The 13,712-nt window shown below is 75.1% G+C and overlaps 1 protein-coding gene and 9 non-coding genes across 10 annotated transcripts; 5 read left to right on the plus strand and 5 right to left on the minus strand.

Annotated features, from left to right (window-relative positions):
• Nucleotides 1–426: 426 nt before the first annotated feature.
• LOC119878996 (basic proline-rich protein-like) lies at nucleotides 427–4,498 on the minus strand. Its single transcript, XM_038589502.1, has 5 exons — nucleotides 4,168–4,498; nucleotides 3,081–4,057; nucleotides 1,471–3,016; nucleotides 1,173–1,228; nucleotides 427–855 (listed from the first exon to the last, which is right to left on the minus strand). Exons 1-5 carry the CDS (start codon nucleotides 4,496–4,498, stop codon nucleotides 427–429), a joined length of 3,339 nt encoding a protein of 1,112 aa, XP_038445430.1.
• TRNAG-GCC lies at nucleotides 1,398–1,468 on the minus strand. Its single transcript has one exon. It is a non-coding gene; the product is annotated as a tRNA-Gly (tRNA).
• TRNAL-CAG lies at nucleotides 2,972–3,053 on the minus strand. Its single transcript has one exon. It is a non-coding gene; the product is annotated as a tRNA-Leu (tRNA).
• On the plus strand, nucleotides 3,646–3,717 carry TRNAD-GUC. The gene has a single exon. It is a non-coding gene; the product is annotated as a tRNA-Asp (tRNA).
• TRNAG-UCC lies at nucleotides 4,474–4,545 on the plus strand. Its single transcript has one exon. It is a non-coding gene; the product is annotated as a tRNA-Gly (tRNA).
• Nucleotides 4,546–4,859: 314 nt separating this feature from the next.
• Nucleotides 4,860–4,931, plus strand: TRNAE-CUC. Its single transcript has one exon. It is a non-coding gene; the product is annotated as a tRNA-Glu (tRNA).
• Nucleotides 4,932–8,663: 3,732 nt separating this feature from the next.
• On the minus strand, nucleotides 8,664–8,734 carry TRNAG-GCC. Its single transcript has one exon. It is a non-coding gene; the product is annotated as a tRNA-Gly (tRNA).
• Nucleotides 8,735–10,221: 1,487 nt separating this feature from the next.
• On the minus strand, nucleotides 10,222–10,304 carry TRNAL-CAG. Its single transcript has one exon. It is a non-coding gene; the product is annotated as a tRNA-Leu (tRNA).
• Nucleotides 10,305–11,723: 1,419 nt separating this feature from the next.
• Nucleotides 11,724–11,795, plus strand: TRNAG-UCC. Its single transcript has one exon. It is a non-coding gene; the product is annotated as a tRNA-Gly (tRNA).
• A 307-nt stretch (nucleotides 11,796–12,102) lies between these two features.
• On the plus strand, nucleotides 12,103–12,174 carry TRNAE-CUC. The gene has a single exon. It is a non-coding gene; the product is annotated as a tRNA-Glu (tRNA).
• The last annotated feature ends 1,538 nt before the right edge of the window (nucleotides 12,175–13,712 follow it).

Here is a 13,712-nt window from a genome sequence, read left to right on the forward strand (position 1 = left end):
GGCAAGAGGGGCTGGTGGGGGTGGAGGGGCCAGCGGCGCTGGTACTCGTGTTGCTGCTGCTGCCGCCGCTGCCCTCCGCCGTGATGGTGGTGGCGAACTTTGGCGCTGTTGGTGACGGCGTCCCCCGGGGCCCCGGTGTAACGGTGGACTCGGTGAGCGATGGGGGTCGGGGGTCCGGGAAGGCCTTCGGTGCCGCCGCCGGCGATGCCCTTGCCCGTGCGCTGGCCTCGGTCCTGCTGCTGCTGCTATCGCGGTGGTGGTGTGCTGGTGGTCCTGGGGCTTGGTGGCGACTCGGTGCTGGTGGGGTGGTGTGAGGGAGGGTGGAGGACTTCAGGGCCGTGGGCCATGCTACCCGTGCCGGTGTGCTGATGGTGGCCTCGGTGGTGGCGGTGACCGCGGAGGACTTCAGTCTGTTGGCGATCATGCCTACGCTGGCCTGCTGGCGGTGGGCACGTCCCGCTGCTGCTGCTGCTGCTGCTGCTGCTGCTGCTGGTACAACTGCTTCTGGCATGGTGGTGGTAGTCCTGGTGCTGGTGCTGGTGCTGGTGCTGGTGTGGGGATGGTGGTCCTGGGGGTTGGTGGTGGACCAAGTGCTGCGGGGGTCGTGGAGGCCGGGCGAGGGGGGGAGGTGACCTCCGTGCCCTTGGCCGTGATGCCCATGCTGGTGCGCCGCCGTTCGTGGACCCGACGTGCTGGTGACAGCCGTGGCGGTGGCGCTGTCCCTCGAGGCTGGGTGTGCTGGCGCCGGTGCTGGCTAGGCTGCATGGACCTGGTGCTCGCGGTGACTTTAGCAGTGGGGAGTGGCCCGTGTTTGAAGGAGACCGCGGCCAGGTGGCCATAGAGAGCATCCCGGGGCTGCCAACGGGAGGATGTCGGGCCGTGAAACGGGGCTCCCTGGCGCGCTCCAAGGAGTGGCTGAGGGCCCCTCCAGAGGAGGGGTGGCAAGATGGTTGGTGGTCGGTCGACGTGCAAAGAGAGGAGGGTTTGGGGAGTGTGGGTAGAATGAGCCATTGAGGGAGGGAATGTGAAAAGCATGCAGGTGGGCTGTGCCCGGGCGGGCGCGGGCGGTGCTTGGAAGCATTGCTTGAAGTGACGTGGGTGAGCGAAGCGCCGTCCGGGTCAGGGTCATGGAGAGAAAAAGGGCAAGGACAACGTGGGGCCGGGCAAGGGACCTGGGCCACGTCGGGCGGCAGGGGGCGGGCAGCCGGGTGGAGCGTGGCGGCCAGGGCTGGCGGCCACGGGCGAGAGACCAGAACAGACAAGTCGGCAGGGGGAAGCGGGGCGGGGCAGGAGGGCAGGGCCCCCGGCGTGAGCACAGCTGGTTCAGGCTCAGGCCCTGTGGCTTGAGCGCGTGCGCGAGGAAGCCGGGCGCGCGCGGCCAAAAGGGGGCGGCGCGCTGCATGGGCCGGGAATCGAACCCGGGCCTCCCGCGTGGCAGGCGAGAATTCTACCACTGAACCACCCATGCACCGGTGGCGGCGGCCACCAGACGGCTTCCCCAGCGGCGCTCGTCGTCGTCCCGGCACGGCCAGTGGTGAGCACCCGCTGCGCGGGGGCGGGCGGCGGGCCCGCGGTCTGCAAGACAGGCTCCGCGCCCGTGCAGATGCGCCGAGGGCTCGGGCTCGGGCTCGGGCTCGGGCTCGGGCCGGCGCGCGGCGCCCACGGTCCCAGCGAGGCCCCGAGGCGGACTCGGCTCACCCTGCGCCCTCTCCCTGGGCGGGCCGCCGCCAGACACTGTCCTGCCGGAGGAGCAGCCTGGCCAAGCCTGACCCGCGCCCGATTCCCAGGCAGCGCGGGGCGTCTGTGGCCGGCGCAGCTCAGCGCGGACCTTCCCTTCCCTCCCGGCGCCCCCCCGAAGGCCCATGGGCGGATGGCTCTCCGGCCCGTGCAGTGCGCGCCGGCGGGGGCCGGCTGGGGCCCGGAGCTCGGATTGTGTGCGCTCCCGGGGTGCCGCGGGGTGGGGGGGGGTGTGGGTGCGCGTGTGTGCGTGTCGGCGTCGGTGTCGTCGTCGGAGATGGGGGCCGCCGAGTAGCGCCCAAGCCAAGAGGCCAAAGAAAGGCGTGTGAGCTCTGCCCGCAGCTCTCCGTCGGGGCCGGCTGGGCTGCGGTGGGGGTGAGGCCGGCAGGTGCGCTTGGGCGGAGCGGCCGCCGGCTGGCTGGCTGGCGGGCGGCGCGGTGAGGGAGCGCGCTGGCGTCCTGGAGCCCCGGCCCCGCAGCGGCTTCCGGCGCGGAGGGGGCCCGGGGAGGCAGGGCTGCCTTGCGCTCAGGGCTCCCCGGAGCCACCACGGCGGGGTGGACCCCACCCCGCCCCCCCGGGCCAGGCCCAGCGAACGGGGCGGGGGTCCCGTCTCTGGCTGGCGCGCGGAGGGCTCGGCTGCCCGCCTGGCGGGCGTGTGGCCGTGGTGAGGCCTCCGGGTGGCCACGCCTCGTGGGCGCCCCGGGGACGGAGGGGGTGGAGACCACGGAATGAATGGGGGCCGGCGGAAAGGACAGGCCGTGGGGACCCCGCGCTCCCGGCGGGCGGGCGGGGGAGGTGTAGGGCGGGGCTGGGAGAGCGAGGAGGCGAGCGAGGCGCGCCCCTCAGTGGGAGCGTGGCCCGGCCCGCGCGGGGCTGCCGGCATTTCGGCCCGCGGCTGGCCTGCAGGGGGCGGCGGCGGGAAGGAAGAGGGCAAACGGAGCCCCCGGAGAGCCGTGCCGCCGACTTGCCGAGTTGCCGAGGCCCGCGGCCGCCGTGGATGAGAGGAGGGAGAGGCGCGGGAGGTGGCGGGGGAGGGAGGGCGCGGGGGCGCCAAGCCTGTGGCCGGGAGGGCCGAGGCGCTGCAGCTGCGTGGGTCCCGGGCCACGTGTGCCAGGGCGCCGCCAGCCCGCAGCCCGCAGCCCGCAGCCCGCAGCGGCGTGTAAGGCGGGACAGACAGGGCGTCGTCCAGGCCCGGGTGCGGAGAGCCCGCGTTGGGCGGGCCAAAAGGTGGGCGTGTCAGGAGTGGGATTCGAACCCACGCCTCCAGGGAGACTGCGACCTGAACGCAGCGCCTTAGACCGCTCGGCCATCCTGACGGCGGGCCTGGGCGCGCCGCCGCTCGCCTGGCTGGGACCCCGCCGACCCCGGAGCTGGCTGGCGGCCGTGTGGGTGCGCGACGGACGGACGACGGACGGACGGACGGACGGACTCGCGTCCCGGTCGACGAGGCCAACGGCCCCCGCTGACTCTGCTGGCGCCGCCGCCCTCGCCGCGGTCCTCGCCGCCGCCCCCTCCCCCTTCCCGCGCGCACCCTGCTGCCTCGCCTCCCCCCCCCCCCCCGCCGCCGCCCGCCGCGGCCCATCCCCGGCGCGGGGCCTCCGGCTCGCTCGCGCAGCCCTGCTTGCCGTGTCGGGCGTCTTCTCCCGCCGCCATCCCCGCGCGGCTGGGCGGGGGCGGCGGCGGGTCCGGGGGCGCGACGCTCCGAGTCGGGCCGGGGGACTGCTGTGCGCGCTGACGCGGCGGCCGGGGGGCGGGCCGGGTGGGCCGTGGCCCGGGGCACGTGGCGGGCGCCTGGCAGGACGGGCGCGCGGGACGTCGAGGGCCCGGGTGGGCGTGGGCAGGCAGGCAGGCCGGCGGGCGGGCGGGCGGGCGGAGAGGGGTCGGGCGCCCGGGCGGCCGCCGCCGCCGTCCTCGTTAGTATAGTGGTGAGTATCCCCGCCTGTCACGCGGGAGACCGGGGTTCGATTCCCCGACGGGGAGGCGAGACACGCCCTCTTTTGGTCGCGGGCGCCGCCGCCGCGCTGCCCAAACGTACGCCGGCCCCCAGGGCCCTCCTTCTCCTCCTTCTCCTCCTTGTCCTCCTTCTCCTCCCTCGTGCCTCCGCCCGGCCCCGTGCGGCCAGAGGCGCGGGGCGACCGCGGGGGCCCGTCCTGCCCGCCGTCGACCCGACCCCCCGCACCCCCTGCCCTTCCTCGTCGGCCCTGGCGCCCTGGCGCCCTGGCGCGTGCGGGCTCGGCCCAGCCCAGCCGGGACCTCCTGACGGGAGGCTGGCCGCCACGGGCTCCTCGCTCACGCGACGGACAGCTGCCCGGCTGCCGGGCTGCCCGTGGAGGTGGCCGTGGGGGCCGGGCCGACTGTGCGGGCGGGGCGGGGCGGGGCGGGGCGGGGCGCGGGTGGCGGGAGGGAAGGGAAGGGAAGGGAAGCGCGCGCCGGGGGCAGGGGGCAAGGGGCGGGCTCCCCGGCGGGCAGCCGAGGGCCCGGGAGCCGCAGGGCGGCGAGAGCGCCCCCCAGAGGCGGGCGGCGGAGGCGGCGGGCGGTCGTGCCTGCGGAGCAGCCAGGGCTGCGTGGGGGTGGCGCGGGTGGGGCGCCGGCGGCCGCTGGTGGCGCCGGCGCAGAGCTGCGGCCGGCCGGCACGTCGGGGCAGGGCTGCGGCAGGCGGCGGAGGCGGTGGCGAGAGGGCGAGGAGGCGCTGGTGCGGAGCCTGGGCCGGCGTCCGGGGGCGGCCCGGGCTGTGCAGCGTTGGTGGTATAGTGGTGAGCATAGCTGCCTTCCAAGCAGTTGACCCGGGTTCGATTCCCGGCCAACGCAGCTGGCCAACGTTTTGCGCGGCTCCAGGGCCCCGGTGCTCAGGCCCGATGGGAGCCGGGAGCCGGGCGCGACGCTGAGTGCGTGTGTGTGTGTGTGTGTGTGTGTGTGAGAGAGAGAGAGAGAGAGAGGAGGAGGAGGAGGCGCGCAGCGTTTTGACGGCGCGGCGGGCGGGCGGTCCGGCCAGGTGGCTCGGCGGGGCCGGCGGGCGGCTGCGCGTGGCCCGGCGGGGCCCTGGAGGCCAAGCAGAGGCGAGTGGGCGGTAGGGAGGGAGGCGCCGGGTCCAGGGCGCACGGGCCAGGCGCGCAGCCTGACGCTCCCTGGTGGTCTAGTGGTTAGGATTCGGCGCTCTCACCGCCGCGGCCCGGGTTCGATTCCCGGTCAGGGAAGCCTTTCTTCTTCCTCTCGCAAGACCGCCGCCGCACACCCCTTTTAGCCGAAGCTCGCTCGTGCGTCTCCCTGGCCCCGAGCTGACCGAGGCTGCGCGTGCGCACGAGGCCACCCGCCCGTCGAGCCCAAGGCTGGCTTGCCTGGCGGGCTCCGTCGGGCCGGCCCAAGCCTTTTGGCCTCGCTGGCTGGCTGGCCGGCAGGTGGGCCGACTGGAGGTCTCGGCGTCTCGCGGCCGCCTCCCCCGGACGCTCGCCTGGCTCCCCGTCTCGCTCCGCCCCAGGCCCGACAGTCCGGGACGCCGTCCGACCCCAGCCGAGGCCACAGGCCGCGCCTCGGGCCTCCGTGGGTGCTTGGACTCTCCCGCAGCACCCCTGCCGCCGGGAGAAAGGTCGTGGCGGCTCGCAGCGCCCCCACCCCCGGCCCCCCGCTGGCTCCTTGGTGAGGTGCTACTTGGCGGCGGCCGCGCTGGGGGCATGTGGGGGCGGCGGGCCGAGGCAGAGGGGGCCGGGTGTGGGGAGGGTGAGCCACCTGTCTCTCTCTGAGTCGGGGGTCACTTGCTGGAGCCCCCGGTGCCTTCTCTCGGCCGTCGGCCCGGCAACCGCCAGCGATGGCGGCGCACGTGGGTGGTGGTCTTGGGCTTGGGCGGGGATGGGAGCAGAGCGCCGGCCCCCGCCGCCCCCCCCGGGCAGGCGGTGGTTGGAAAGCGGTTGTGGGCGTGTCCCGGTGGCCGGACCACCAGGCAGTGGAGGCCAGAGAGCAGGGAGATAGATGCAGGAGGCCAGTGGGGCTAACCCGCGGGCCGGGCAGGTGGGAGGGGGCGGAGGCACCCGGGGGACAGACGGGGTGCCCTTGGAGGCCCCGGGTCAGTCCAACTGCACGACCGCTACCCCGAATCCTGGGGCAGAGGGGCAGGCGTGTTCCCCGACACAGCTTCCTCCACCCCACGCCCCCGGCCCGGCCCCGGCCCCAGCCCCACGTGCCGGCGCCCCAGCTGGATGCCGCTCGGAAGGCGTTCCCCTTGGCGCCTTAGCGCCCACCTAGGCAGGAAGCCTGCAGCCCTGTCTCCGCCCGGGTGCGGGTCTCCTGGCGCCGCTGCTCCTGCAGGTGAACCGCAGCGCCCGGCCTCCTTCCTGCCAACGCTTGCACGCCGGCCCTCCAAGGCTTTGCTGTGTGTCCAGAGACCGTCTGTCTCCGTCGGAGGCGCAGAGGCCGGCCCGCGCTCTGCGTGAGCCTTCCGCGGCTCGCTGGCTGGATTGGGCCACGGTCGGGCGGCGGTGGAGAGGAGCGCCCGTGGGCCTCCGGGTGCTTCCCGTCAGCACGGGCAGTTCCCTCAGCGCCCTCGCCTCTCCCTCTGGCTGTATGGGTGGGGGTGGGGGTGCGGGGAGTCCGCGACGGTGGGGGATAGCGCGGGACGAGGGTTTCTCCCCCGCGTCGCCTCCCACGGGGGTCAGGGCACAGGCGCAAAGCGTCCCGGAAAGAGGGGAGGGCCAGGAGCGGACCGAGCCGGGCAGTGGGAGAAGGAGTACCGGGTGTGTGCGTGGAGTGAGGGCCCGGGACGTGTGGCGCCGGCGGGCACTGGCCGAGAGTGGGGCTGGCCACTGAGGCAGGGTGTCTGCGGGGGCTCGGGTGCGGCAGGGCACCCTGCCCGGCGCCTCTCCTGCACCTGTGCACCTGTGCGGGCGGGCGAGCTGTGAGGTAGGGGAACACGCTGGGCGTGTGCCTGAGGAGCCTGTGGGAGACCGGGACTGCCGGCCTTGAGTGTAGGACGTGGGTGTGGGGTCCAAGGGGTCGGTGGTAGATGGAGGGTTTGAGCCTGGAGGCTGGAAGGAGCGGCACGTGGCACGTGGGGTGGGTGGCGGTGGGGAGTGGGTCCCGGTGCCAGAGGGCTGGGAGACCCCGTGGTGGCGGTGGACGGCGGCGGGAGAGGTGCCGGGAGGCCGCTGGGCTGCGCTGGGCTGCGCTGGTGCGCTGGGCTGCGCTGCAGGGTGGCCGGGCAGACGAGAGCGGGTGAGCGAGCGAGCGAGCGAGCGAGCGAGCGAGGTGCAGGGGGCGGGGGTGGCAAGCAGGCAGCTGCGCGGCGGCCGGGCGAGGCAAAGAGAGAGAGAGAGGGAGGGAGGGAGGGACCGGGTGTCGGAGCTGTTCCCACGGGGTGAGGAATTCCACCGCCCCGGAGATGACCATTCCCCGTCATCGTCATGGGGACCACCAGCCACGTCTCAGGTGTCAGGTGTCGTCCTGGGCTTGAGATTCAGGGAGGCCAAAGGGACAGACGCAACGCACGATCATCGACAAATGAGGACTGGGAAAGGAGGGCACGGGGAGGCGGGTGACAGGGGTGGGGTCGTTCGGGCAAGAGAGGGCTGTGGGGGTGGAGGGGCCAGCGGCGCTGGTACTCGTGTTGCTGCTGCTGCCGCCGCTGCCTCCGCCGCCGCCGGTGATGGTGGTGGCGAACTTTGGCGCTGTTGGTGACGGCGTCCCCCGGGGCCCCGGTGTAACGGTGGACTCGGTGAGCGATGGGGGTCGGGGGTCCGGGAAGGCCTTCGGTGCCGCCGCCGGCGATGCCCTTGCCCGTGCGCTGGCCTCGGTCCTGCTGCTGCTGCTATCGCGGTGGTGGTGTGCTGGTGGTCCTGGGGCTTGGTGGCGACTCGGTGCTGGTGGGGTGGTGGTGAGGGAGGGTGGAGGACTTCAGGGCCGTGGGCCATGCTACCCGTGCCGGTGTGCTGATGGTGGCCTCGGTGGTGGCGGTGACCGCGGAGGACTTCAGTCTGTTGGCGATCATGCCTACGCTGGCCTGCTGGCGGTGGGCACGTCCCGCTGCTGCTGCTGCTGCTGCTGTGCTGCTGCTGGTACAACTGCTTCTGGCATGGTGGTGGTAGTCCTGGTGCTGGTGCTGGTGCTGGTGCTGGTGTGGGTGGTGGTCCTGGGGTTGGTGGTGGACCAAGTGCTGCGGGGGTCGTGGAGGCCGGGCGAGGGGGGGAGGTGACCTCCGTGCCCTTGGCCGTGATGCCCATGCTGGTGCGCCGCCGTTCGTGGACCCGACGTGCTGGTGACAGCCGTGGCGGTGGCGCTGTCCCTCGAGGCTGGGTGTGCTGGCGCCGGTGCTGGCTAGGCTGCATGGACCTGGTGCTCGCGGTGACTTTAGCAGTGGGGAGTGGCCCGTGTTTGAAGGAGACCGCGGCCAGGTGGCCATAGAGAGCATCCCGGGGCTGCCAACGGGAGGATGTCGGGCCGTGAAACGGGGCTCCCTGGCGCGCTCCAAGGAGTGGCTGAGGGCCCCTCCAGAGGAGGTGGCAAGATGGTTGGTGGTCGGTCGACGTGCAAAGAGAGGAGGGTTTGGGGAGTGTGGGTAGAATGAGCCATTGAGGGAGGGAATGTGAAAGCATGCAGGTGGGCTGTGCCCGGGCGGGCGCGGGCGGTGCTTGGAAGCATTGCTTGAAGTGACGTGGGTGAGCGAAGCGCCGTCCGGGTCAGGGTCATGGAGAGAAAAAGGGCAAGGACAACGTGGGGCCGGGCAAGGGACCTGGGCCACGTCGGGCGGCAGGGGGCGGGCAGCCGGGTGAGCGTGGCTGGCCCACGGGCGAGAGACCAGAACAGACAAGTCGGCAGGGGGAAGCGGGGCGGGGCAGGAGGGCAGGGCCCCCGGCGTGAGCACAGCTGGTTCAGGCTCAGGCCCTGTGGCTTGAGCGCGTGCGCGAGGAAGCCGGGCGCGCGCGGCCAAAGGGGCGGCGCGCTGCATGGGCCGGGAATCGAACCCGGGCCTCCCGCGTGGCAGGCGAGAATTCTACCACTGAACCACCCATGCACCGGTGGCGGCGGCCACCAGACGGCTTCCCCAGCGGCGCTCGTCGTCGTCCCGGCACGGCCAGTGGTGAGCACCCGCTGCGCGGGGGCGGCGGCGGGCCCGCGGTCTGCAAGACAGGCTCCGCGCCCGTGCATATGCGCCGAGGGCTCGGGCTCTGGGCTCGGGCTCGGTCTCGGCCGCGCGCCCACGGTCCCACGAGGCGGCGGCCGAGGCACTCCTCACCCCTCGCCCTCTCCCGCCGCCCGCCAGACACTGTCCTGCCGGGAGGAGCAGCCTGGCCAAGCCTGACCCGCGCCCGATTCCCAGGCAGCGCGGGCGTCTGTGGCCGGCGCAGCTCAGCGCGGACCTTCCCTTCCCTCCCGGCGCCCCCCCGAAGGCCCATGGGCGGATGGCTCTCCGGCCCTGCAGTGCGCGCCGGCGGGGGCCGGCTGGGGCCCGGAGCTCGGATTGTGTGCGCTCCCGGGGTGCCGCGGGGTGGGGGGGGGGGGTGGGTGCGCGTGTGTGCGTGTCGGCGTCGGTGTCGTCGTCGGAGATGGGGGCCGCCGAGTAGCGCCCAAGCCAAGAGGCCAAAGAAAGGCGTGTGAGCTCTGCCCGCAGCTCTCCGTCGGGGCCGGCTGGGCTGCGGTGGGGGTGAGGCCGGCAGGTGCGCTTGGGCGGAGCGGCCGCCGGCTGGCTGGCTGGCGGGCGGCGCGGTGAGGGAGCGCGCTGGCGTCCTGGAGCCCCGGCCCCGCAGCGGCTTCCGGCGCGGAGGGGCCCGGGGAGGCAGGGCTGCCTTGCGCTCAGGGCTCCCCGGAGCCACCACGGCGGGGTGGACCCCACCCCGCCCCCCCGGCCAGGCCCAGCGAACGGGGCGGGGTCCCGTCTCTGGCTGGCGCGCAGGGCTCGGCTGCCCGCCTGGCGGGCGTGTGGCCGTGGTGAGGCCTCCGGTGGCCACGCCTCGTGGGCGCCCCGGGGACGGAGGGGTGGAGACCACGGAATGAATGGGGGCCGGCGGAAAGGACAGGCCGTGGGGACCCCGCGCTCCCGGCGGGCGGGCGGGGGGAGGTGTAGGGCGGGGCTGGGAGAGCGAGGAGGCGAGCGAGGCGCGCCCCTCAGTGGGAGCGTGGCCCGGCCCGCGCGGGGCTGCCGGCATTTCGGCCCGCGGCTGGCCTGCAGGGGGCGGCGGCGGGAAGGAAGAGGGCAAACGGAGCCCCCGGAGAGCCGTGCCGCCGACTTGCCGAGTTGCCGAGCCCGCGGCCGCCGTGGGATGAGGAGGAGGGAGAGGCGCGGGAGGTGGCGGGGGGGAGGGCGCGGGGGCGCCAAGCCTGTGGCCGGGAGGGCCGAGGCGCTGCAGCTGCGTGGGTCCCGGGCCACGTGTGCCAGGCGCCGCCAGCCCGCAGCCCGCAGCCCGCCCGCAGCCCGCGCAGCGGCGTGTAAGGCGGGACAGACAGGGCGTCGTCCAGGCCCGGGTGCGGAGAGCCCGCGTTGGGCGGGCCAAAAGGTGGGCGTGTCAGGAGTGGGATTCGAACCCACGCCTCCAGGGGAGACTGCGACCTGAACGCAGCGCCTTAGACCGCTCGGCCATCCTGACGGCGGGCCTGGGCGCGCCGCCGCTCGCCTGGCTGGACCCGGCGCCGACCCCGGAGCTGGCTGGCGGCCGTGTGGGTGCGCGACGGACGGACGGACGGACGGACGGACGGGACTCGCGTCCCGGTCGACGAGGCCAACGGCCCGCCGACTGACTCTGCTGGCGCCGCCGCCCTCGCCGCGCCTCGCCTCGCCGCCCCCCCTCCCCCTTCCCGGCGCGCACCCCTGCTGCCGGCGTCCCCCCCCGCCGCCCCCGCCCCCGCCCCCCATCCGCGGCCTCCGGCTCGCTCGCGCAGCCCTGCTTGCCGTGTCGGGCGTCTTCTCCCCGCCGCCATCCCCGCGCGGCTGGGCGGGGGCGGCGGGGGTCCGGGGGCGCGACGCTCCGAGTCGGGCCGGGGGACTGCTGTGCGCGCTGACGCGGCGGCCGGGGGGGCGCCGGGTGGGCCGTGGCCCGGGGCACGTGGCGGCGCCTGGCAGGACGGGCGCGCGGGACGTCGAGGGCCCGGGTGGGCGTGGGCAGGCAGGCAGGCCCGGGCGGGCGGGCGGGCGGAGAGGGGTCGGGCGCCCGGGCGGCCGCCGCCGCCGTCCTCGTTAGTATAGTGGTGAGTATCCCCCCTGTCACGCGGGAGACCGGGGTTCGATTCCCCGACGGGGAGGCGAGACACGCCCTCTTTTGGTCGCGGGCGCCGCCGCCGCGCTGCCCAAACGTACGCCGGCCCCCAGGGCCCTCCTTCTCCTCCTTCTCCTCCTTGTCCTCCTTCTCCTCCCTCGTGCCTCCGCCCGGCCCCGTGCGGCCAGAGGCGCGGGGCGACCGCGGGGGCCCGTCCTGCCCGCCGTCGACCCGACCCCCCCACCCCCACCCTGCCCTTCCTCGTCGGCCCTGGCGCCCTGGCGCCCTGGCGCGTGCGGGCTCGGCCCAGCCCAGCCGGGACCTCCTGACGGGAGGCTGGCCGCCACGGGCTCCTCGCTCACGCGACGGACAGCTGCCCGGCTGCCGGGCTGCCCGTGGAGGTGGCCGTGGGGGCCGGGCCGACTGTGCGGGCGGGGCGGGGCGGGGCGGGGCGGGGCGCGGGTGGCGGGAGGGAAGGGAAGGGAAGGGAAGCGCGCGCCGGGGGCAGGGGGCAAGGGGCGGGGCTCCCCGGCGGGCAGCCGAGGGCCCGGGAGCCGCAGGGCGGCGAGAGCGCCCCCAGAGGGGGCGGGCGGCGGCGGGCGGGGGTTCGTGCCTGCGGAGCAGCCAGGGCTGCGTGGGGGTGGCGCGGGTGGGGCGCCGGGCGGCCGCTGGTGGCGCCCGCGACGGCGCAGAGCTGCGGCCGGCCGGCACGTCGGGGCAGGGCTGCGGCAGGCGGCGGAGGCGGTGGCGAGAGGGCGAGGAGGCGCTGGTGCGGAGCCTGGGCCGGCGTCCGGGGGCGGCCCGGGCTGTGCAGCGTTGGTGGTATAGTGGTGAGCATAGCTGCCTTCCAAGCAGTTGACCCGGGTTCGATTCCCGGCCAACGCAGCTGGCCAACGTTTTGCGCGGCTCCAGGGCCCCGGTGCTCAGGCCCGATGGGAGCCGGGAGCCGGGCGCGACGCTGAGTGCGTGTGTGTGTGTGTGTGAGAGAGAGAGAGAGAGAGAGAGGAGGAGGAGGAGGCGCGCAGCGTTTTGACGGCGCGGCGGGCGGGCGGTCCGGCCAGGTGGCTCGGCGGGGCCGGCGGGCGGCTGCGCGTGGCCCGGCGGGGGCCCTGGAGGCCAAGCAGAGGCGAGTGGGCGGTAGGGAGGGAGGCGCCGGGTCCAGGGCGCACGGGCCAGGCGCGCAGCCTGACGCTCCCTGGTGGTCTAGTGGTTAGGATTCGGCGCTCTCACCGCCGCGGCCCGGGTTCGATTCCCGGTCAGGGAAGCCTTTCTTCTTCCTCTCGCAAGACCGCCGCCGCACACCCCTTTTAGCGCCAAGCTCGCTCGTGCGTCTCCCTGGCCCCGAGCTGACCGAGGCTGCGCGTGCGCACGAGGCCACCCGCCCGTCGAGCCCAAGGCTGGCTTGCCTGGCGGGCTCCGTCGGGCCGGCCCAAGCCTTTTGGCCTCGCTGGCTGGCTGGCCGGCAGGTGGGCCGACTGGAGGTCTCGGCGTCTCGCGGCCGCCTCCCCCGGACGCTCGCCTGGCTCCCCGTCTCGCTCCGCCCCAGGCCCGACAGTCCGGGACGCCGTCCGACCCCAGCCGAGGCCACCGACAGGCCGGGCGCCTCGGGCCTCCGTGGGTGCTTGGACTCTCCCGCAGCACCCCTGCCGCCGGGAGAAAGGTCGTGGCGGCTCGCAGCGCCCCCACCCCCGGCCCCCCGCTGGCTCCTTGGTGAGGTGCTACTTGGCGGCGGCCGCGCTGGGGGCATGTGGGGGCGGCCCGAGGCAGAGGGGCCGGGTGGGGAGGGTGAGCCACCTGTCTCTCTCTGAGTCGGGGGTCACTTGCTGGAGCCCCCGGTGCCTTCTCTCGGCCGTCGGCCCGGCAACCGCCAGCGATGGCGGCGCACGTGGGTGGTGGTCTTGGGCTTGGGCGGGGATGGGAGCAGAGCGCCGGCCCCCGCCGCCCCCGCCCGGGCAGGCGGTGGTTGGAAAGCGGTTGTGGGCGTGTCCCGGTGGCCGGACCACCAGGCAGTGGAGGCCAGAGAGCAGGGAGATAGATGCAGGAGGCCAGTGGGGCTAACCCGCGGGCCGGGCAGGTGGGAGGGGGCGGAGGCACCCGGGGGACAGACGGGGTGCCCTTGGAGGCCCCGGGTCAGTCCAACTGCACGACCGCTACCCCGAATCCTGGGGCAGAGGGGCAGGCGTGTTCCCCGACACAGCTTCCTCCACCCCACGCCCCGGCCCGGCCCCGGCCCCAGCCCCACGGCCGGCGCCCCAGCTGGATGCCGCTCGGAAGGCGTTCCCCTTGGCGCCTTAGCGCCCACCTAGGCAGGAGAGCCTGCAGCCCTGTCTCCGCCGGGTGCGGGTCTCCTGGCGCCGCTGCTCCTGCAGGTGAACCGCAGCGCCCCCTCCTTCCTGCCAACGCTTGCACGCCGGCCCTCCAAGGCTTTGCTGTGTGTCCAGAGACCGTCTGTCTCCGTCGGAGGCGCAGAGGCCGGCCCGCGCTCTGCGTGAGCCTTCCGCGGCTCGCTGGCTGGATTGGGCCACGGTCGGGCGGCGGTGGAGAGGAGCGCCCGTGTGGCCTCCGGGTGCTTCCCGTCAGCACGGGCAGTTCCCTCAGCGCCCTCGCCTCTCCCTCTGGCTGTATGGGTGGGGGTGGGGGTGCGGGGAGTCCGCGACGGTGGGGGATAGCGCGGGACGAGGGTGTTCTCCCCGCGCGTCGCCTCCCACGGGGGTCAGGGCACAGGCGCAAAGCGTCCCGGAAAGAGGGGAGGGCCAGGAGCGGACCGAGCCGGGCAGTGGGAGAAGGAGTACCGGGTGTGTG

Source organism: Canis lupus, unplaced genomic scaffold, assembly GCF_011100685.1.
Source record: "Canis lupus familiaris isolate Mischka breed German Shepherd unplaced genomic scaffold, alternate assembly UU_Cfam_GSD_1.0 chrUn_S2201H2401, whole genome shotgun sequence".
NCBI classification, from domain to species: Eukaryota; Metazoa; Chordata; class Mammalia; order Carnivora; family Canidae; genus Canis; species Canis lupus.

What these genes read in the sequence shown, in the direction of transcription:
- LOC119878996 (XM_038589502.1), bottom strand. Translation starts at nt 4,498, where the DNA reads ATGCTCACCACTATACCACCAACGCTGCACAGCCCGGGCCGCCCCCGG. An exon ending in TCTGGTGGCCGCCGCCACCG is followed by an intron (nt 1,229 to 1,470) that starts GTGCATGGGTGG and finishes CGTGGCCGCCAG; the next exon opens with CCCTGGCCGCCACGCTCCAC. An exon ending in TGCCGCCCGACGTGGCCCAG is followed by an intron (nt 856 to 1,172) that starts GTCCCTTGCCCG and finishes TCCCGTTGGCAG; the next exon opens with CCCCGGGATGCTCTCTATGG.